At 45.4% G+C, this 22,726-nt stretch overlaps 1 protein-coding gene across 1 annotated transcript in view; it reads right to left on the bottom strand.

The window, feature by feature from the left end:
- Window positions 1–1,814: 1,814 nt before the first annotated feature.
- Window positions 1,815–22,726, bottom strand: part of LOC147426243 (putative adenylate kinase 1, chloroplastic) — a 47,733-nt gene continuing 26,821 nt past the window's right edge. Inside the window, exons 3-4 of the mRNA XM_086499179.1 lie at window positions 2,405–2,677; window positions 1,815–2,317 (exon numbers count right to left, since the gene is read on the bottom strand). Coding sequence (XP_086355305.1) covers window positions 2,174–2,317; window positions 2,405–2,677 — 417 coding nt within the window. The 3' untranslated portion in view covers window positions 1,815–2,173. The remainder of the gene's footprint in view (window positions 2,318–2,404; window positions 2,678–22,726) is intronic.

Below are 22,726 nucleotides of genomic sequence, written 5' to 3'. Positions count from 1 at the left end.
CCTTGGCGACCAGCGGAGTCTGGGAGCCAATGGGGGGAGCTCTGGGAACCATTGGAGGGAGCACAAATTACGAAGGGAATGGTCACTGACGGACCATTCCCGACCATTAAGTGTCGGGGGGAGGGGGGCCTGCAGTCAAACCAAGTCCACTGAGAGCAGGCGACTCACAGACGAGGCCAGTGCACTAGAGAAGGGGACTACAGTGGCTCAGCTGATCACTGCACTGCACTATGACTGCAGGCTACGTGGAGGTTCTCTGCTCATCCAAAGGTCACCATCAACCATTCCGAGGGCTGATGTGGAGACTTGTCATTCATGCAAAGGTTGCTATCAACCATTCCATGCGCTGACTTGTCAGCACACAGAGTTGCGCTCAGCTTATTCCATGTGCTGACCTGTCAGAAGCAGCATGATTTGCAGGCTGTTGTGATTGGAAAATCGAAGCTGAATTCTGACTGCTGATCTGGCATGCATCCAACAGTGATCCTCATGATTACGGCAAGGAATGGAGTGGGGATGGACAGCTGAGATATTCAGCCTCCGATTCCCGACCTTGACGGTTAGGGAATTTAATCAGGGTGACCGACAAGTCCTGATTTAAACAGGGCATGGTCACTGTAAAACCATTCCCAGTCGTCAAATGTCTAGGGCGAGGGGGGCCAGATAGCGATGTGCCATGGAATCTGTGTATCGAAAGTGATGTCTTGGCGATTACACACAAAGACAGCGACATGTCCTTATTACGCGCGATGATGTGCTTGCGAATGGTTGGCTTGAGAGCTAATCATTATGCATGCTGATCTGTCGCTTATCGAGCGGCTGCAATGCTGAATTCCGCAGTAGAATGCAGAGCAGATGAGCGGCCCAGATTGGCTGCCCCCCTCCCCTGGACTTTGATCGGAATGGTCAGCTCAGGACCATTCCCTCCCATCACACTTGGGGGGAGAGGGGCCAAGAGAGGTGACAGTCTGCACAGTCTACAATTCTTCTGCTTGCTGATGTGTCACTCTCTGGCGTGCTACAGTTTTTCCTGGATAGTCAGAACAGTCAGGCAATTACAGCCGCAGAAATTACAGCACTGATGTGGCTGGCAAGGAGCGCATCAACCTGCAGGAGATTCTGGCAGCTGATGTGTCGAGCGCTGGAAGCATTCTGCCTGCTGATATGTTGCCATCTGCGTTCAAGCCTGTTTCATTCCCTGCCGTTAGCTAAGCTGGCAACCATCTGGCAGCTGCAGTGCCTCATTCCACATAGGAAGGGCCAGGGGATGGAGGGCTGAGATCCACTGCCACCCGACCCCTGACTATGACGGTGGTTGTTCACTATCCTATCCTTGTGGTCCTTCGAAATTGTGGCTAGGTCATGGTACAGATAAATCCAAAATGCTGCACGGAGTGCAAAGGTGTCATGGTACTATCAAAAACCATGGCTACGTTTCGGCCTACCATGCTTGGCCTATGCAATGCATCTTAAAGGCAAGAATAGAGCCATCTAACTCTTGTAGGATTAAAAAATCTTCATTCCAAAGGCACTCCAAATATCACAGTCATATGCAAATGACAGTATGTAAGAAGGCAACATTGTTTCTCCATTAGGAAAGCTTAGGAACAGAACCATCCCTGAATAAACTCCCAAAACAAATGTCAGCCAGTCAAAAAACAAGAAAGACCCCATCTGGCACAAGGACTAAAAATCACGAAGGAGCAGATTGAGTTGCCCATTCAGCACTAAATCAATCTCCTTTGGAAAACAATTGTGGTGCAGCACCTAAAGACTCTTAAACTGAATCAATCACCAAAATGCAAAGGCCCATATAGTGTCAAGGGTTCAAAACACTGGCATTCCCATGGACAATGCACAAGAGACGACCCCTCCCTCTCTTCCAAACAAGAAGGGTCTAAAAACACGTACATAATCTATGACTTACAATCCCAAACAATGAGGAGGTTTCTGCTCCACATAACGTAACAAATTTCTGTACATCCACTACAAGCAACCGGTGCTCTTCGAAGCACTCAAATTTCCTGCTTGCAAGTTTATAAATGTGGTCGCACCTCTCTTGGTGAATATTTGATTGTCATAAGGCAATGCTATGTACAAGAAATCCAATAGCTAAGAGCTTTACAATACCAACCATTTGGCAATGTGCAGGTTTTGATGTAATTCGCAAGTATCAAAGTTGTTGAGTCTTCAGCTCATCTTCTGTGTCGAGTTTCAAAGTCCGCAGCAACTTAGGCCACGTTTGAGGTATGCCACCACCCACATCAAAATCTAGCAGCTTATTCTGCTGCTTGTAATAATCCTCAACTGGTTTGCTCTACAATAACACCAATATCCCATCAATACATCAAGCTTGCGACTACTTTATGTCACAAAGCACGGACAGAAAAACCTTAGAAAATACCTCTTGGGCATATATGCGAAGCCTCTCTCTTATGACATCCTCTGTGTCATCTTCACGGATGGTTAGCTTAGAAGCGCAGGTAGGGGGAGGAAGCATAGCTGGCATGAGAATCCTAGGATGCCCGTTCTCTGCTTGTACATCTATATCCGCAAGATTGAAATTGTTTCCACATCCACTGCAAATCCTCCTTCCTAAGCATTTTAAGATCAATACATCCTCTCTTAATTTCAAGTTTACCACTAAGTCAATCTCTGTGAGCTGATCCAAGATTTCCTGCAGAAGAAAAAAAAACATTATCAAGTTACTAATCCAGTAACAATACATGAAAAGACATTAATATGCATCAATGAATTAATATCCGTACAAGTAAATTGATTTATATAAGTAAATTGATTTATATACATACTAAGTCTTACTTCGATATATAACTACCGAAGTACAAATACACGCATATGATGTGTACATCCGATTACAAGAACGCTTTTATAAACCTCAACATCACTGCAGAACTTTCCAGGCCAAAATATATCACCTTTAAAACATGTTCTCTCACTATGAAATTTTGTGAGATCAGAGGGAGGGCAATACCTCCATGCCCTCAGCTCTCAAGTCACAGGTGGATCTGCACACTAAAGCCCCACCCAGCCAAACTCCTTATACAGCCAGGCCCTGCCCCCTACATATAGGACCCCTAACCATTTGTGCATCCCTCGAGATAGCAATCATTATCCTCCTAGGATAGGCCCTAGCCTAGCTCAAGCTTTAGCCATCGTAGGTGACACTCTAGGACCCGTGTCCTGACAAAACTTTTCAATCTAATGATAGAGCTCAATGAAATGAAGGACCAGAACATTCATAGATGGATTTTGGAAAGCCTTGAAATTGGTGAAAGAACAGAATGGATAGTGAATAGAATAGCATTGAAGCATTTCACCCTAAAAACTTCCCATCGTCCCAAAATGTGTGGTTGAGACAGATTCATAAGAGGAAATAGGAGATTGACCCTTCCATGGCTTCTCTCTTTGAGTTTCCATCCAGGTGGATGTCTACGACTCTCACAAGATTAGCTTCTCCGAGGATGCTCCAATGTGCAAGCAATTCACACCAACTACTTTATGTTCTTTAGTGCCTACCGTGAACCCCCAGTGGTTGCTTTTATAGCTTCTAGGGGCTGCCCCAAATAGGGGAGACCTTGTGATCAAAGGAACACCCACACATGCACAAACGCCCAAATACAGATATATGTGCAGAAATCAGTCTGAGGCAACAAAACAGTTTCCCCCCTTTTATTTGTGTTTGAGACTGTTAGGAGGTAAGGTGGGGGACTTTTGCTTTTCTTTTGTGGATGTGTGTATGCGCGTGCGCGCGCCAGAGAGAGAGAGAGAGAGAGAGAGAGAGAGAGAGAGAGAGAGAGAGAGAGAGAGAGAGAGAGAGAGAGTTGTGACGAAGCCCATCTATGCTGAAACCCTACCAGTGTCGCGACCCAGAACTGCGCAGCCCGCTAACGCTACCTCAGCTTGAGCCTAAGCGAAACCCTACTCGTGCTGCCTGCTCAGTTCCAGTCAGATCTGCTGCCTGGGATCAGAATGTTCGCGACCTGCTGGAGCGTCGCAATGCCTGCTTGCTGGCTTGCTTGCGCGCTCCCACCTGCCCACCCCAGCCCACCTGAACGCTACTTACCCGCCCCTGCCCGACCCCCTGCCCGCCTGCCAGTCACCTGCCCTCTTGCCACCCCTACCCGACCCTAGCCACCGGCCCACCACCTGCCAGACCCCCTGCCCGCCTCCCAGCCCCTGCACTCCAGCCCACCCGTGCCCGTCTGCCTACCCCTTGCCCCCCAGCCCACCCACTACCCGCGGGCCACCATCCTGCCCTCCCCTGCCCGTAATCTCATTCCATCATCTCCCACCGCACAGCCTTCCTCCTTTGGGCTCAAGATGGGTAATATTCATTGGGAGAGGACCTTGGGACACAAACTCCATCTATGGATACAACCACACCCCCAGGACCACGTCCATCGAGGCCTAGAGGAGTCCGTCTTGATCAGGCCACTGCACGGGGTCGTACTCGCCGTCCTCGACCACCCGGGCCTCGACCCAGACCCCGCCATTTGCACCAAATCAGAGGCATCAACGCTCGACATCGGAGACGAGTGCCACCTTTCAGCGGCCTCTCTATACTGGATCTACCCATCTGGGATATCCTGGGATAGAGGACAGGGAGATAGAAGTTGATGGTCAGATTTGGATGGGATCAGTCATGTATTTGTACATATTCTCAGATTTAGCTTAGTTTTAGCTTTGTAGACTCAAACATCACTATGATGTTGAGTAGATCTTTTTTTTTTTGTTTCAGTAGACGAGAGATGTATTACCACATGTATAGTTTCTTGTCTCATGGGCCATTTTGGCTCTTTCGAGACGTTAATATATCTCTCTCTCTCTCTCTCTCTCTCTCTCTCTCTCTCTCTCTCTCTCTCTCTCTCTCTTATTATGGCACCTCCCATGGTTATTTCAAAAGATCTACGTCGCAAGATTGGGTACCGTATTGAGGTTCTCTCAAAAGAGGATCTGTTGTCTGCGTGGTGGGATGTTCCTATGCTCGTGTCAACATCCGGCAGTGGCTCTCATGCACTCTAACTGGTTTGGATGAAGGCAACGTAGAGAAAATCATCTTGCTCGGCAGAGGTACTTTCATTGCTATGTTTTCATCTAAGGAACTGGCCTCAAGGGTCATCAGCCGCATTCCTCTCGGCGTCGGGGACACATTGGTCTTTCTGCATCCATGGTACGAGGATTTTTCATTAGCTGCTTTTGAGGACAGATGTCAAGTTCCGAAGTATCAAGAACTACCAACAAAGTTTTGGTTGCCAGACATGATGAGGAAAATGGGTTCTATCTTTGGCACACCAATCATGCCCTCAATGCAGACCCAAACATTTATGCCATGATGATCCATCTATAAAGGTGGCCACTATCCCTTCCACAGTCTTTCCAGATACCATCACTTTCGAAGTTTCAAGTGGAAAGGGGTGTTGTACTCGCAGAAGATTGTGGTTACTGGCAAACCGAACTACAGACTAGATGTCATGAGATGGGGTACTTGGTGAGGGATTGTCCTAGAGGGCGACAGCAAAGACAGACTGGTCGGAGGAGGAGCCAACCCTCACAACCACAGCAGCGTTCTGTACAGCAGCAGGACTCCACCCAAAGTCAGCAGCAACAAAGTGTTGAGCAACAGCACAGTGTAGAGCAGACACAGAGACAGAGTCAAGTAGGTAGACAGGGACAGGCAAAACCTATCCTTGTTTACGAAAGGGTAGTGAGACAGAGGTTAGTAGAGATAGAGCAACCCACAAGCAGAACTCTGAAGGAGAGATTACTAGACCAGAATCAAGAGCAGGTACCAGAGCGGTCGGACAAAGAGATAGAGGAGGACAAGCAATCGATGGCAGTTCAGGAGCAGCCTCAGCTGCCCACGATAGACTAGTTCAGCAGGCTTTGAATCTCTTCGAGATGCAGTCACAAGTGCCTCTCACACTAGGCTTTGTTCAAGGGGGACAGGAGAGTGAGTCTTCGTAGTTTGCAGAGCATTTTGACTATTCAGCGGGCTTTGTGAAACCGGCCCGTAGAGCGGTAAACTTTAGCTTTCACCCGATTCTTTACTCTGTTTAACTTTACGACACGAAGGAACTTCACGAATAAGCCTATGATCGGAATTCAACACTTCAAAACAAAACACGGCTTGGCAGCTACAGTGCTTCCAAGCAAACAGCGACACCCTGTTGGCCCCAAAGACTAGTGCCTCTTTCGGTATTTCTTTAATATTATTACACTTGAGAAAATCTTGTAAATTTCTACAAGCTGTCCCACTTTTATCGGGCTGCAATTCCCCTACTCTTGACCCAATTTCGGCAATATAACCACAGTAGAAGTCTCTACGGATACAATCCCAAGTAAACAATGACTTTCCACGCATTTTAGAGCACTTTAAAAAACCTGGTGAGAAATTACAGCATGCTGAATTCTCTGTTTTTGGCTTCCCAAATGCACCAAAACACCTTTTCGATGATTCCCTAGGTTCCCCGAGGCTCCTAGGACATGTAAGCATCAAACCTGACCAAAACCCTAAACTTGCAAAAAAATTACAGCAAACTGTAATTCTCTGTTTTGCGCTCCAATTCGTGTGCCGATCACTCCTGTGGATAGCCCTCCAGCTCCAGTATCTGTAGGGTCACTTGTCCTTTGAATTAAACGAGATTTTTCATGGGGAATCTCTCTAAATTGTCATGTACAAGCACCCAAGGCTTTCTCGAGGCTCCCCTGGCGTTACCTTGCAGTTTAGGTGCGAAACCCTAAACCTGCAGAAAAACACAGCAAGGTGTTATTTTCTGTTTCGCATCATTTTGAGCAAAGCAAACATGTCTACGCATGTCTCAAAATCTCCTGCACGCAATGGGATAGTTCCCCTATAAATCGGACGAGTTTTTAGAAAAGTCTTATTTGCATCAGCATACAAACCTCTCTCTCTTAAAGCTTGAACGACTACACACAAATGTGGTTCATGTTCTTGCAATTTTCCTACAATAAACAAAGACACCATCTATGAAATCAACAACAAAACGACCCATAAATGGCATCAACACATCATTCATTAGCATCATGAAGTTGCAAAAGGCATCATTAGCACCAAAAGGTATCACTAAATACTCATAATGACCAAATCTGGTCCTAAAAGTTGTCTTACATACATCTTCTTCTATTACCCTAATCTGATGGTAGCCACTCTTTAAATCTATTTTACTAAAGATAATGGCTCCATGTAGGGATCTAAGAGATCGTCTATCCTGGGCTAGGATATCTCTGCTTTATCTTATTTAATGCATTCTAAATAGATACACATTCTGAATGATCAATCTTTCTTTTTTTCAAGTAAAACTGGTGAAGCAAATGGAGAAAAACTAGATAGGATGAAGCCCTTCTCCAAATACTCATCAATCACTTTCCGGACTGCTATACCTGTCACAAACGAGAGCACACACGAATAATCAATAAGCTGAAAATAAATAGAATTTTTGACCAAAAGAGACGAGGGAGAAGATCGACCGCTATTGGCGACCAGAAGATGGACTGATTTCTCCCCCTTAAAGTGAATCTTTTTTGAGAGAGAATCTTTTTACAAGCACAAGAACCGAAGAAACCCCTCCATTCTAAATCTCAGACTCAATGGTTGTTTTCTTCCTGTTAAAGAAATTCTAGAGGCGAGCTCTTAATTCTTTTCCTGTCTGATCTTGAAGCAAAAAGTTCCGCAATGTCAAGTGCAGTGGAAGTGTTTAAGGATTTAGCTCGAATCTAGTACTCCGCACAAACACAAGGTTACTTTACTTCACTTCAAAAGAGAAATTGAACTGAACACAATGAAGGGGAGAAAGGCAGAGAGAGAGAGAGAGAGAGAGAGAGAGAGAGAGAGAGAGAGAGACAGCACATCGGGTCGCAACCATCCTCAAGGGTCCCTTGCTCTCTTTCCAGAGCAAGTACTTGCTTTATTGACTTGCACAATGCTGTTACAATGATCCTAGATGCTGAGATGCTGATGGGTACTTGCTAGAGATGCTTGGTACTACTGAGATGCTAATGGGTACTTGGTGTAGATGCTTGGTATTGCTGATATATTGATGGGTTCTTGCTATCGATGCTTGGTACTGCGAGGCTAAGTCTGAATGCTAAAAACGCTGATGATTCCGAGTCCAACTTCTGCAACTTAGTAGCGATACGAAGCGGGAATCTTCATGCTGAAAACACTGATTTGCTGGCTGAATTTGCTGATGTTTCATGCTGAAATGCTAATGCTTCATGCTGAAAAAACATTGGCTGATGCTGATGCTTCATGCTGAAAAAACGCTGGCTGAATGGTCTTGATGCTGGTGCAGAAAACGCTAGGTTGCGAGGTTGAAATGCTTGTGATCTGGACTGAATATGGAAACGCTGGACTGGATGCTGAGGTTTACAATGCTGAAGTGTTGCTGATACTTATGTTGCGGTGCTGAAGGTGCTGGAACAATCAGTTCACTCTTTGATGAGCCAGGACAAAGGTATCACTTGGACTACGTTTACTCTCGTTTACCTTGTTCAAAGGATTTTAAGGTACTGGATTTTGATTGTACTGCTGAAAACGCCAATGGTTGAGAATGTTGGAAACGTACTTGCAATCTGCCTGAAATGTTGGCGCTGGTTCTTCTTATATATGCTAGGAAAACTCGTTTGAGCAGTATAAATTCAGAGCCTCCACGATTTTACCCAATAGTGCTAAAAGTCACTTATTATTAAGTTGAGAGTCTACTAATAAGAGGTGATTCACACGCCTATATGCTGAATGATTGTACTGTGCAAGAGAGGGTATGCAACTATGACTGCTTGAACATGCACCTCTTGCTATAGAGGCTCAAAAAGTGTCAGGCTAGATCCTATGCTAAACTAAGATTGACACAAAATTGTAGCAGAAGCTTGTCCACGTGGTGCAACTGCAGTGCGCACGTGACACGCAGACCGTTCTGGTTTCAATTTCCAAAATCCCCAAGCGTAGACCAAAGCCTCTTCGCTCCTTCTCCGCGATGGAGTACCTGCAAAAAGCACCAGCACGAAAGCAACAACTCGTAGAGCTTATTCACAAGTTTTACTTGTTGCTCCAAGTGCGAAAAAGCCGCCCCCATACTCCAACTTCTCGTGATCACTTGTGTTTTCTTGGCGGCCGAACCTCCTTGTGCTAGCACTGGAAAACTGTGTCTCAAGAGAGGGAGCGCTAGCTGTTTTTATAGGCTCCAAAGGGCGACAAGAATAGCCAGCGACTCTCCCGCAACAATAGCAAGGGAGAGGGACGTTGGAATAGCAGGGGGAAGAGAGAGAAGGTTGTTGGCTGTTTTAGAGAGAGGAGAAAGAAAGCTTGCGTTGTTTTCAATCGTAAGGGAGGGCGCTTCCTTTTTGCCTTAACTATTTAAGTGGGCAGCCGGCCACTTCTAAAAATAATGTAAACCCGTTCAAAAACTCAATAAAAAAATCAATGAGCTGAAAACCGATGCTACACAGCACTTCCCAAGCATCCCTAGATGCAACCTCTTGCATAGATGCAATGCAAACATAGATCTCCTCGCAGGAAGCATCTGCTTTCCCAGAAAGCACTTGAAAATTTCTTGCTTTTTTGGAAAAGCTTCTCAAAACCCATCTTTATTCTTGTGCTTGTGTCTTTACGCGTAATCCTTTATCCAGTTCGGATTTTCTCCAAGACCAAAGGAATATTCCCAATCCGATGCTCCCATCACCCATCATGTGACGCATCGGGAATACCCATATCCCGATCTCTCCCACCGAGCTTGTGGAACGACTCCTTCACAATGCTTAATGTCACCCATCATATAACACATTAGAGTTGTCGGTTCCTGACAGTTTTTATCAATTCCAGTAGATCTACAATTCCCAACTTTTACAGTTCAAGTGTACACATTTAAATATCCTAATTTCAATATACAGATATTACTCTTAAAAATAAGAAACTAATCCATTTAGCAACATCCCTCTGGCTTCTAAACAGTTGTCCTTCATGGCTTTTTCCCTTTGCTACGAGGTCAGCACCAAACGAGCTCTCTCTACCATACCACGCAGTAAATGCCTATATGCTGAAATGTTGTCCTGTGCAAGAGAGGGTTATGCAAGTGTGACCGGCCTGAGCATGCACGTCCTGCAGGAGGCTCACAAAGGTGCCAAGCTCAGTCCTAAGCTAATGACTCATGCTAGACTGTAGCAGAAGCATGTCCACATAGCGCAAGTAAAGCGCGCACGTGACAGACTAGCTCCTTTTCCATCCTCTAATGCAGGAGCAAGTTCAATGGCCTCATTCAAAATACTACATTTTCCTTTACGCACAAGAGACCTCAAAGTCTCCAATTCTAGCGCGAATTTGTGCACTTATAAGAATATGCCCTGGCACTTTCAGAATAACTTCACGATAGTTGTCTACATACACCTGTATAGTCATGTTCTTCTGGGACAAAAAGAACCATGCATCAAGTGTACAACGACACTCCTCAACAAGCACAAAATTTCCAGTGAACATCACTTTGAAATCCGCCAAAGTCTTCAGCACTAACTTATCTTGCTCTATCTTATGCCACCATTCATATGCAACATCCAAGAAATTATAAGTAGCATGTTGTATCTAGGCCTCGTCATCGTAAATGTGGCATAGTCTAAAGCATTTCTCCCATTCAAAGAGCCAATGTGGAGCATCTTCCATATGGTTATGTAGTGTGTAGAGACCCATTAAACTTATAAAGCTTAAGATCTTGAGCTGCCATCTCCGTCCGTGGGCTCACTTGCCACAAGGACATGCCTCGCGTTCCCGGCTTGAGTGGTAACATCTCTTGGGTTCCATTTGTTTGCTCATGTCTTGCATCTCAAGTAGAGCAGTTATCCACCCCAAACGTGCATATAAAGTATCCTCAAGAGTGCATATCCGTTGATCCACATCACCCTCATCTACATTTTCTGGAGCCATGTCCTCGTGGACGATGCCATCATCGTTTATATAGCTCATTAGAATCCATGTTTTTTTATTAAAAAAAATAAATCAACAAAAAATAGTACATATTAACTAAAAGACACTGCGAAAACCAATATTTACACTAATTAACCTCTTGCACTTTGTACATTCATCATCTATAGCACGCACAAAGAGTGAAATCCACCAAGTTTTGCTACATGTGTACCCACAAGCTAAACTATGCATAAGCACCAAGTTGCAGGAGCCGTTCAAGCACATTCACACATTCCACGTGTAATTTGCAAAGCATAAGTTCTTTCTCAAGTGCAAACTGCAAGCATATGGAAGCATCAATTAGCATACGGTAATAGCTTGCATTCACAAATTTGCATGTTAAATGAATCAAAAAGGCAGATCTAACACCCCAAAACGAGCTCGTAGACGATTTTCAGATTTTTGCCCATCCTCACCATGCCTGAAACTTCATCAATTTGATCTCGCTCACTACGAGTAACCCACAGGCACTTAGAGCTCATCGATTAACACTTTTTCGGCTTGAAAGGGCTCGGTTTTTGGCTCCGCTTCCTTTTTATCGTCGATGCCCTCAATTTTTATGATAGGCTTATCATGAGATCTAGTTACTTACTGAACACGATGAGAGAGAGAGAGAGAGAGAGAGAGAGAGAGAGAGAGAGAGAGAGAGAGAGAGAGAGAGAGAGAGAGATGACACCACATGTCGGGTCCCAACCACCCTCAAGGCCCCCCTTGCTCTGTTGTCAGAGCAACTACTTGCTTTAGATCACTTGCACAAATTCTGAATACTAAATGCTTCATGTTGATGCTCATGTCCTGCAAAACCGCTATGGTTGATCTGATGCAAAAATGCTAAGTTGAATCTGATGTTGACATTGGGCTGAATCTGATGTTGTGTGTACTGTGGCTGGAAAACGTTGGAGATGGTGTTGGTGCTCGGGCACTAGCTGCCCTCTACTTACTAGGTTCTGATGGTGTCACAAACGGGAGCGCATAACAATATAAAATATACTCGGATAAATAGAATTTATCACTTAATACTGAAGCCAAAGGATATAGAGAGAAATATTAGAGAGAGAGAGAGAGAGTGAGAAGATCGACACAGTATTGGGGACCAGAAAATGGGCTGGTCCCCCCCCTTAAAGAGAATCTTTTATTAGGGAGAACCTTTTTACAAGCACAAGAACCGGAGAAAACCCCTCCGTTCTAAATCTCTGACTCGATGGTCGTTCCTTCCCGTAAGGGAAATCCGAGAGACGAGCTCTCAATCCTTTTTCCGTCTGTACTCGGAGTCGAGACTCCACAGACAATTTCTGAATTCCGTTCCTGGAATTCCCAAACGTAGGCCGAAGCCTTCTCGCTTCTCCTTCACGATGAAGTACCTGCAAACACACACGCAAACACGCGACAACAATTCGTATGGCAAATCCACAATAGATACCTGTCGCTCTTGCGCGGGAAAAGCGACTTCCGTGCTTCCGTGCTTCGTAGTCTCGCGATCTCTTGCATTATCTGGCGGCAGAGTCTTCTCTTGCTGACGTTAGTAACTCCTTTTCAGTGAGGGCATGTGGTGCTTTTATAGCTCCTTGACCACGGCACGAATAGCTGCTCGCGTAGAGATTTCCGCCGTTTTTTTTTTTTCTGTTCTACCCGAAATAGGGAGAGAGAATTCGCTGGCTGATTTTGTTGCTTTATTTTCTAAGTGGCTGCCCACTTATTAAGTGGACGGCCGGCATATTTTAAAATTGGTCTGAACCTGCCCAAAAACTCAATAAAACCTTATAAGTTTAAAACAATTCTTTTCACAACACTTCCCAGGCGTCCTTGGATGCAACCACATGCACGAATGCAATGCAAACATAGCTTCCTCGCGGGACAGCGTCTGCTCTTCCCGGAAAACTCGTTCAAATTTTCCGCTTTTTAAGAAAAGCTTCTCAGAACCCATCTTTATTCTTGTGCTTGCGTCTTTACGCGTATTCCTCTTTTCCAGTTCGGATTTCCTCTCGACTATGGATATCCCCTTTCCGATGCACCCGTCACCCACCTTGTGGCGCATCAGAATACCCATCACCTATTCCTTTCCTACCGAGCTTACGGTACAATCCCCTTCACGATGCTCTATGTCACCCATCCTATGACGCATCAGAGATGTCCATTCCTGGATGGTCGGATACTTCTTCCCGATGCTCCCTGTCACCCATCCGACGTGACGCATCAGAAGTACCCGTTCCTGGTGGCCTTACAGATATTCCCGTTCACAATGCTCCCGTCATTACTTTGAATGACGCACTAGGAATACTCTGTACTCGAATGCCTCCAGCGAGAAAAACCCTCTCACTTAAAATTCCAATAATTCATTTAGAATTATTTTTCCTTGGTGTCCCAAGTGAGAAAACCCTCTCACTTATAAATCCAATAATTCATTTAGAATTATTTTTCTGTCAGATAAAGCCAATTTAGCAACAGATGGCGATAGGAGGGAGAGCCTCGGGTTCTCATATATAGGGAAAATAGGAGGGGATCCAGCAATATCTAGCAACCCACGACCCTGCCTAAAAGAGGGCTTATTTATTTATAAAATGGCCTAAAAGAATCTAGGGACTATTCACATACCTATAAGACTTTATGAACGCTTGACAGGTAGCAATAGCTTGTCCACGTGGCTCAAGTGCAATGCGCACATGACATCGCCCCCCCCCCCCCCCCCCCCCCCCCCCCCCCCCCCCCCCCCCCCTCCCCCCAAAACCCCCGTAACGGAACAGGGACCACGAGCCAACAGGAAAGAACAGACTGAACAACTTTAAGCACTTCAAATGACAATCAGACTGAAAGAGATGGACGACACACGAGACGGAGAGTGACAGAGTTCCACCCCAAGAGAGCAGTGGCCCCAAACGTTGGCGCCCCTTTCAGTATTTGTTTATATTGCATCAGCAAGGTACAACTCCCATGGCTCTGCTCTGCATCTCCTGCGGGTAGACTGCCAGAGTGAGAGCCCATATGTCATATTTAAAGGCCCTTGGCCTCTAAAAGCAGTTTACATGAAAATCTTCAAGTTCTAAACGCATCTCATCCCAAAAGCTAACACCCAAAGCTGCCAGCGCCTTTCACAGAAATCCATACAGCTGCCACATTATCAACGATTTACGCAAGAGAATTTGTGTGCGTGAAGTTCCTATTTTAATGTCTTTAGGTCACTTGGGGGGCACCATCGGACGGGATCCCATAAGTTGGTGGGAACTCCTCTTTAAGAATGGGCCACTCGGCAAGACTTTGCAAGTTGGTAAACCTTCTACGGCTACTTCTAGGGTTTAGGCCCCTCGGCCGGGATCTGGAAGTTGGCTCCGTTCTTCAGTTGCTTGACGCGTCAACAATTTGTGACATCCCCCCTAGAAGAGTAATCGTCCACGATTACTGTATATCTGCAAAACAACTCAAGTTAGCTCAAACATTTATGAGGGTCATTCCGAGGGACAATCAGTTTTTTCATTCCACATCGGAGCTCTTGATATCTTGGGTCGTTGACTTCCAAGAAAATCTCATCCAATAAAGAGTATATTCTCATTCCAAATTGGAGCTCTTGACATTCTCACGTAGCAAAATTAGTCATCACACCCAGACTGCTCTGATCTCTAACAAGTGTGTCTCATCTCTAACAAGTGCCTTGATGCACTAAAATTACATACCTAGGCAATCTCACCGAATTAGGAATATTCAGTGGTTGGCACATCACAATGCAACACGAATGCGCACAAATGCATATTACAAGACATAGAAACATGTAGTTGCGGATGAACACTCCCCCGACAAATAACCATCCCGGTCCGGGCCATGAGCTGTTCAACGACTCTCTCATCACTCCTCCCATAAATAACCTAAAAAGGTCCAGGCCATGGGATATAGAGGCCTTTTACAACCAAACGCCCCCCAAACTGCAGTCTGTGTCGGTTGGAGGTGCTGAGAGTAACCACTACTCAGACTTCTTAATACTCCCTCCGTAAATAACCATCCACGTCCGGGCCATGAGTAACAACAACAATACCCCCCCCATAAATAACCACAAGGGTCCTGGCTCTGAGTAAAAACAACACTTTTCAAACATCAATTCTTCTTGAGTTTCTTCGGTACTCCAGCCGGGAGTAAATCACCAATCACTAAAACTAGTATTAAAACCAAAGTCAAACAAATCAAATCAGCAACAAGACAGGATCAAAACAAATACGATCCGTTTCAAACAAATTCTAAAGAGGATCACCAAACAAGTTCTCAAGCAAAATTCAAAAAACTGCTAAATCAAACTGAAAGAGCATTCTCAACATCAGTCGAGCTCGAAAGTCAGCAGGCCTTCACCAAAACCAATGTTAGATTTCTTCCATAACGTTGTAGCCGACCGGCAACTGGTCCATAAGCTCTAGGACAGACAATGTTCGTATAGCGATGATGGTAGTCCCAAGACATAGCAATCACACTAGACCTCCAATGTTATTAGTTCGAGAAGAGACCCCTGCTGAGAGATGTCGAGAAATTGCAAGTTGTAATCTGCTAAGGTTTTTGTAGCAAGCATTTCAAGATACCCCCCTCTGCCAAAAGTTGCACTTTGGAGAAGATGTTTGAAGGCATGTAACTTAAGGCAAAAATTTTCTTGAAAGCTTGCCAAGTCCGTGGTGTGTGCGGCTTGGTAGCTATAAACATCCACCATTGCACGGCATTGCTTCTGAGAAAAGTGGTGGCCCAAAAAATCCGCTCGCATCGACGCATAGGGTTCCGCAGGAGGAATTCCTTCCCTTGCAAGTGGTCTTGGGTTCTTTAAAGTTTATGGCTTATGCCCCTTGAGTCAGAGCGATGAAGACAGGAGCACGCCCAATGCGCGATGGACTAAGGGTGGGAGTGGCTGAGAGTCCGGGGTCAGGACACAAAGATTCTTTCATAAAATTTCCTATAAAAACTTGGAAGCGCCATCTTGCTCTATTTGCTCTTTGATGGGACCGGTATGCTTTTAAAAAAGCACACGCCTGAAGCTTTGATACCACTGTAACAGGAGGGGGACCCCGTGCCAACGGAAAAGAACAGATTGAACAACTTTAAGCACTTCAAATAATTGAATTGAAAGAGATACATGACACATGAGATGGGAAGTGGCGGAGTTTCACCCCAAGAGAACACTAGCCCCAAACACTACCGCCCCTTACAATATTTCTTTATATTGCATCAACAAGGTACAACTCCAATGGCTCTGCTCTGCATCTCCCACGGGTAGACTGCCAAAGTGAGAGCACATGGGTCATATTTAAAGGCCCTTGGCCTTTGAAAGCACTTAACATGAAAAGCTTAAGTTCTAAAAGCATCTTGTCACGTAACACATCCCAACCCTATGTGTCCGTGGACAAGCTACACCAAAACAGGGTTCAGTCAGTCCGATCAAGTCTAGATTAGCAGTGATCTCGCACTTTTGTGAGTCTATTCGTAGACCGTGCATGCCCAGTCACTTAGCATAGATGCATATCCTCTGGTTGCACACAGCATGATCATCGGAATTCCCATCAGAATCCATTAGCATCAGTTAGGGGAATTTTCCAGTGCATTTAGCCTATTTTCCTATTTATTGGTAATTTCACTTATTATTTTTAAGTGACTTTCCAACAAAAGTAGGTAGGGCAATTTTGCTAAGTTTCTATATAAGCAAACCCAAGTTAGCACTAAATGGCAGAAGAGGCAGCAGGAGCACCTTGCTCAACAGGCAACTTCTCAGCAAGACTAACCCCCGCGACTACTCTGGCGTTTTCTCCACAGAAGACCTAGCGTTTTTGCATCAGATCAGCCTTGGCGATTTGTGCACAGCAGATCAGCCCCGGCGTCATCACGACACAGCAGATCAGCCTAGCGTTTTTGCATTCGCAGAACCCCGACGACAGAAGGACCAATTTCAGCCCTTGGCGTTTTTGGATTTCAGCAGCAAATTAAGACCGGCATTATTCACCTGAAGTGTAGCAAATTCAGCCCGTAAAGACCATCAGTTTTCAGCCCTAAGAAACCTCGTTTGTCAGCCAAGAAAACACAGCCAAAACAGTCATTTTCAGCCTTGAAACAGTCCAAGAAATTCAGCATCTAGAAGATCTCAGATTTCAGCCCAAGTCGCCGTCGTCATCACCTTGTCGTCATCGGCATAGTCCCATTGCATCTGTCCATTGCATTCGCATTGTACACCGTTGTGCAATCAAGTAGACCACTCTCGCCGACGAGAGTGGGGCCTTCGGAGGAGGGTTTTACAACCTCTCGGGTGTCGTATCTCTTCTCTCTCCTTCTCTCAGTCTCATTCACTTGCACGCACAATCCACTCACTTTATTCGTGATCATAGCACTCTCCATAAGACGGAAAGCTCTCTCTTTCCCTAAGAACTAAAAAGAACCTTGAGCAATAAAGATCGCTAATCTTGAGAAAATACAACATTCATTCCGTTGCACATTACATTGGTATCAGAGCTTTGGAAGTGTTCTGCATTACTCAAGGAAAGAACCACAAGAATTTTTTTTGCTTGTTGTGATCGCACGAACCCAAGTTTACTTGGGCGTGGCGATTCCTAATCGTGTTTTGTTGAAGAGTGACAAGAATCCCAAGAAAGAAGGGCTTGTCCAGCCTCCCCTTGTGTCTCTTTTCACTCATTGAGAGCGGACCGTGCACTTAGTGGCCGGCCAATCGACGTGAGGTGGGAAAAAGCAACCTTGGTGTGAGCGCAAGGCCGCCAAGGGGTGCCCCTGCAGAAAAGAGTAGAACTCGGGTGAAGAGAAGATCCTTCTCAACGCGATTTGCAAGCGAAAGAAAACCTCAAGAACCTCAAGAACCCCAAGACCCTCAAGACTCAAGAACCTCAAGACCCTCAAGAACCCTAGATTCTCAGGAATCAAGGACCTCAAGAACCTCAAAACCCTCAAGAACCCAAGTTCCTCGCAAACTTCAGAACCCAAGATTATACTGCATGGTCGTCACCCGAAGCGGAATGGATCCTTCGCATACAGGTGATGAGCATGAGAGAGGCGGCGAAGATTTTTCCCCACCAGGAGACTTTTTCGACCCTCCCCCTTCTCCATCTACGCCACGAGTTGTCCTCACTCCTATGGAGATGATGGTCAAGTCGATGTTGGACATGATGGCACAACAACAAGAAACGAATCGAGTTGCCTTAGCACAACTCGCAAGCAAAGCAGAAGAACAAGCAGCAAAGGACCGTGCACAAGAAGCCAAGGACCGCGAGCGCGATGAAAGAAACGACAAACTTGCTGCAAAACAAGAAGAAAATCGACTTGCTCAGGAACGTGAGCGCATTGCGCTTGCCGCAAAACAAGAAGAACAGCGACTTGCTCTCGAACGCAAGCGCGTTGAACAAAAAGAACGCAAAGCAGAAAAGGAGGCCGAGCGTGAAGCTCAAAGAGAGCTTCGCAATCAAGAATTTATAGCCCAAATCCTAGCCTCGAAGACCGAACCACCCAAAGATCGTGGGAGTTCATCAAGTGGCACAAGCCACGATGCGGATTCACACAATCCAGTCACAGAGAAGTTGACTTTCAGTAAGTACGACGGTAAGATGGATGCTACTGTTATTCATTCTTGGTTGCATCAATTTAATGCTTATTTTGCGACAACTAAGAAAACAAGCAATAGCAAAGTTTTGACGGCAGCTATGTACCTTGCCGGTGATGCCATAAATTGGTACCAGGCATGGCAAGAGGCACAGCTAGCCGCGCACCTAGAGGCAGCCGACGATTTCACGCCCCTCTCTTTTAGTTGGGCTGATTTCCAAGACAAGCTCAAGGCGCGGTTTATGCCACCTCAGTACCTTGCACGATTGAAGGACGATTGGCGAGCTCTCAAGCAAAACGGTATGCCGGTTATGTCTTTCTCTAATCGTGTTTTGCAGCTTAGCACTCAATTACGCAAATCGGATGCGAAGCGCAAGGAGGCATTTCTTTACGGATTGGACGAGTATATCAAGTATGATGGCGAGGTACTCAATCCAATCGATCTCAACAAAGCGGTAGCAATTGCTCTCGCCCACGAGATGAAGCACAACAAAGGAAAGCCTATGGAGAACAAGACTTCCACAAGTACCTCGCAGACTTCTCAGAACCCGCAGAACGGTAAGGACGGTAAGAATGATAACTCTTCTAACCAATCTTCCAATAGTCTCTCATCAAAGAATTCTTCCAATGAATTTAAGGGTAAAGCTAACACAATTGCTAAACCTAAGCTTACTCCAGATGAAAAGGTAGCACGAGGAATTGTAGGAGGATACATCAGTTCGGAAGAACAAAGCACTTATTCTAAGGAAGGTCGTCGTTTTCATTGTTACATTAAGGGTCACATAAAAGGAACATGTCCTAAGCTTGAATCGATTGACTCTAAAGAACCCACAGCACCCACTACATCTGTCAATGCAATGAATGATAACACGGGTGTGCCCAAAGTTTCTCACGACCCTCCCATTGATGATTCTCTTATTAAATGTTATGGTCGTACGACGGGGCACCGTTTTGTTATATTGTTTGACCCAGGTAGTATGCATGATGTGATCAGCTCCTCTCTTGTTGAGAGAGCCCACCTCGAAGTTAGTCCGAGATCTCCTATCGAGGTCTCTGGCTTTCATCCTGGCATGGACGCTCTCGTCACGAAGGAGTGCCTTGATGTGTTGTTTGCAATTCAACAGACTGCCTTCACTAGAAGATTTGTGTTTCTCCTCTCTCAGGATGTGATATGATTTTAGGCATGAAATGGTTTCGTGAAATCAACCCTCTCGTTGATTGGGAGGCTAGCACTTTAACTCTGAATGCCAAAAGTGATTCTGCTATTGTCTTTCATGGAGTCGATACTTCTCCTTCTCCATCTCTCATTGCTAATATGCAGGATAAGATTGAAAGGATTCGGGATAAGGAGATTCTCTCAGTCTCTCTTTCTCCAAAGCATGACACACAGGATTTGCATGATTGCGTGAAGCATGATGATTTGCATGATGATTTGGATGGAAAAGACAAGCATGATGAATTGCATGAAGAAGATGTGATTAATCACAAGGATGAGGTGTTAGTAGATGCTTTTTCTAGCCAAGCTAACCTCGTTGCAGATTCGATCAATCGCACAGATCCGATCTTGGCTTTCGAGTCGAGGTCCAAAGAACCCTCACAAGACGATTCGATCATTCCAGACGAACCGATCTTGGCTCTCGAGCCTTGGTCCAAAGAACCCTCACAGGAAGTATTATGTGTTCGCATGATTGATACGCACGCATTGTTCGAGTGTTTCATTCGTGAAGGTTTCCTGTATTTTAATCAGCATCGTTATGTGATCCCTTTTACTAGGCATGACATATTGTATGTTGAGCACGTTTCTCTCATGGATGAGCATGAATGTATGCGGATTGTTCATGAAAAGCTGCAAAGTTTGTATGTTAGGAAGGCGCATTCCATGTCTCTTCCTTGTCATGACACAGTTTCTGAACGAGCACATGATTGTATGAGCACCAAGCATGGGCATTTCGATTGTGATTTGCCACCGTTGATTGATTTCGATCAAACAGAAAAGATTCGATCGCATTGTTTGTATGTGTTTGATGAACGGTTGGTCACTCCGTCTATTTGTTCATCTACATTGCATACACAATCTTTAAAGAAGACAAGATTTGTTTGCTTCACTTTACATGGAATGGGTATGTTCATGGTTTTGTGTTGGAGATGGTTTCAGGAATTTTCAGCCATGGAGATTCTTGAAGACGACAGAAGCAGGGCTCTATACGAAGTTGAAGCATCGAAGGAGCCACAGAAGACTTTGAGTCGCTTTCGGCGCGGCCCAAAGAAGCAAGCGTTGCAGACCTTGATGAAGTTCAAATACCGCACGACCCACACATCAAAGTGGGCCGGCGAAGACTCCCTTCCAGGATTCCGGATGCTGTTAACGATCCCCCTCGATGCCATACAGTTCGGTACCATTACCTCACTTTGATAAGAAAGGGATGTCACGTGACACATCCCAACCCTATGTGTCCGTGGACAAGCTACACCACAGCAGGGTTCAATCGGTCCGATCAAGTCTAGATTAGCAGTGATCTCGCACTTTTGTGCGTCTATTCGTAGACCGTGCATGCCCAGTCACTTAGCATAGATGCATATCCTCCGGTTGCACACAGAATGATCATCGGAATTCCCATCAGAATCCATTAGCATCAGTTAGGGGAATTTTCCAGTGCATTTAGCCTATTTTCCTATTTATTGGTATTTTCACTTATTATTTTTAAGTGACTTTCCAACAAAAGTAGGTAGGGCAATTTTGCTAAGTTTCTATATAAGCAAACCCAAGTTAGCACTAAATGGCAGAAGAGGCAGCAGGAGCACCTTGCTCAACAGGCAACTTCTCAGCAAGACCAACCCCCGCGACTACGCTGGCGTTTTCTCCACAGAAGACCTAGCGTTTTTGCATCAGATCAGCCTTGGCGATTTGTGCACAGCAGATCAGCCCCGGCGTCATCACGACACAGCAGATCAGCCTAGCGTTTTTGCATTCGCAGAACCCCGGCGACAGAAGGACCAATTTCAGCCCTTGGCGTTTTTGGATTTCAGCAGCAAATTAAGACCGGCATTATTCACCTGAAGTGTAGCAAATTCAGCCCGTAAAGACCATCAGTTTTTAGCCCTAAGAAACCTCGTTTTTCAACCAAGAAAACGCATCCAAAACAGTCATTTTCAGCCTTGAAACAGTCCAAGAAATTCAGCATCTAGAAGATCTCAGATTTCAGCCCAAGTCGCCGTCGTCATCACCTTGTCGTCATCGGCATAGTCCCATTGCATCTGTCCATTGCATTCGCATTGTACACCGTTGTGCAATCAAGTAGACCACTCTCGCCGACGAGAGTGGGGCCTTCGGAGGAGGGTTTTACAACCTCTCGGGTGTCGTATCTCTTCTCTCTCCTTTTCTCAATCTCATTCACTTGCACGCACAATCCACTCACTTTGTTCGTGATCATAGCACTCTCCATAAGACGGAAAGCTCTCTTTTCCTAAGAATTAAAAAGAACCTTGAGCAATAAAGATCACTAATCTTGAGAAAATACAACATTCATTCCGCTGCACCTAACACATCTGGTCCCAAAAGCTAACACCCAAAGCTGCCAACGCCTTTTACGGAAATCCGTACACCTGCTATGTCATCAACGTAAAACGCGGACATCCGTACAACTGCCTTGTGTCTGTGAAGTTCTTGCTTTTTTTGATGTCTTTAGGTCACTTGGGCCCCATCGAACAATGTCCCATAAGTTAGTGGGAACTCCTCTTTAAAAATAGGCCGCTCGGCAAGACTTTGCAAGTTGATAAAACTTCTTCTGCTCCTTGTGTTTCTTTTGCTTGTTCTAAGGTTTAGCCCCTCGGTCAGGATCTGCAAGTTGGCTTTGTTCTTCAATGGCTTGACACATCAACAGTTTGTGAAACCTCCCCGCGTCCCCCTCCCCCCCATTAAAGGTGAGACACAACTACCGAACTTCTTCCTATGGATGTGTCACCTGCACATCTAACCCTATGTGCATGTGGACAAGTTGTAACTCCTATTTCTAGGGTTTATGACAACCTAGGAAATGTTATGGCACCCTTGTGATCCTATACGTAGGACATGCATGTCCATGCACTTTAGAGTAGCAACATACCCTCTCATTGCCCATGAGCACAACCAGCGTCACCAATCACCGGTAGTATTCCTCATCACCGTTTCCAAGCCTCTCGTCG

This window comes from Adiantum capillus-veneris, chromosome 24 (assembly GCF_014529385.1).
Source record: "Adiantum capillus-veneris isolate H3 chromosome 24, ASM1452938v2, whole genome shotgun sequence".
In the NCBI taxonomy this organism is placed as follows: Eukaryota; Viridiplantae; Streptophyta; class Polypodiopsida; order Polypodiales; family Pteridaceae; genus Adiantum; species Adiantum capillus-veneris.
The sequence above is the reverse complement of the archived record's forward strand: the minus strand, read 5'-3'. Positions and strand labels throughout refer to the sequence as shown.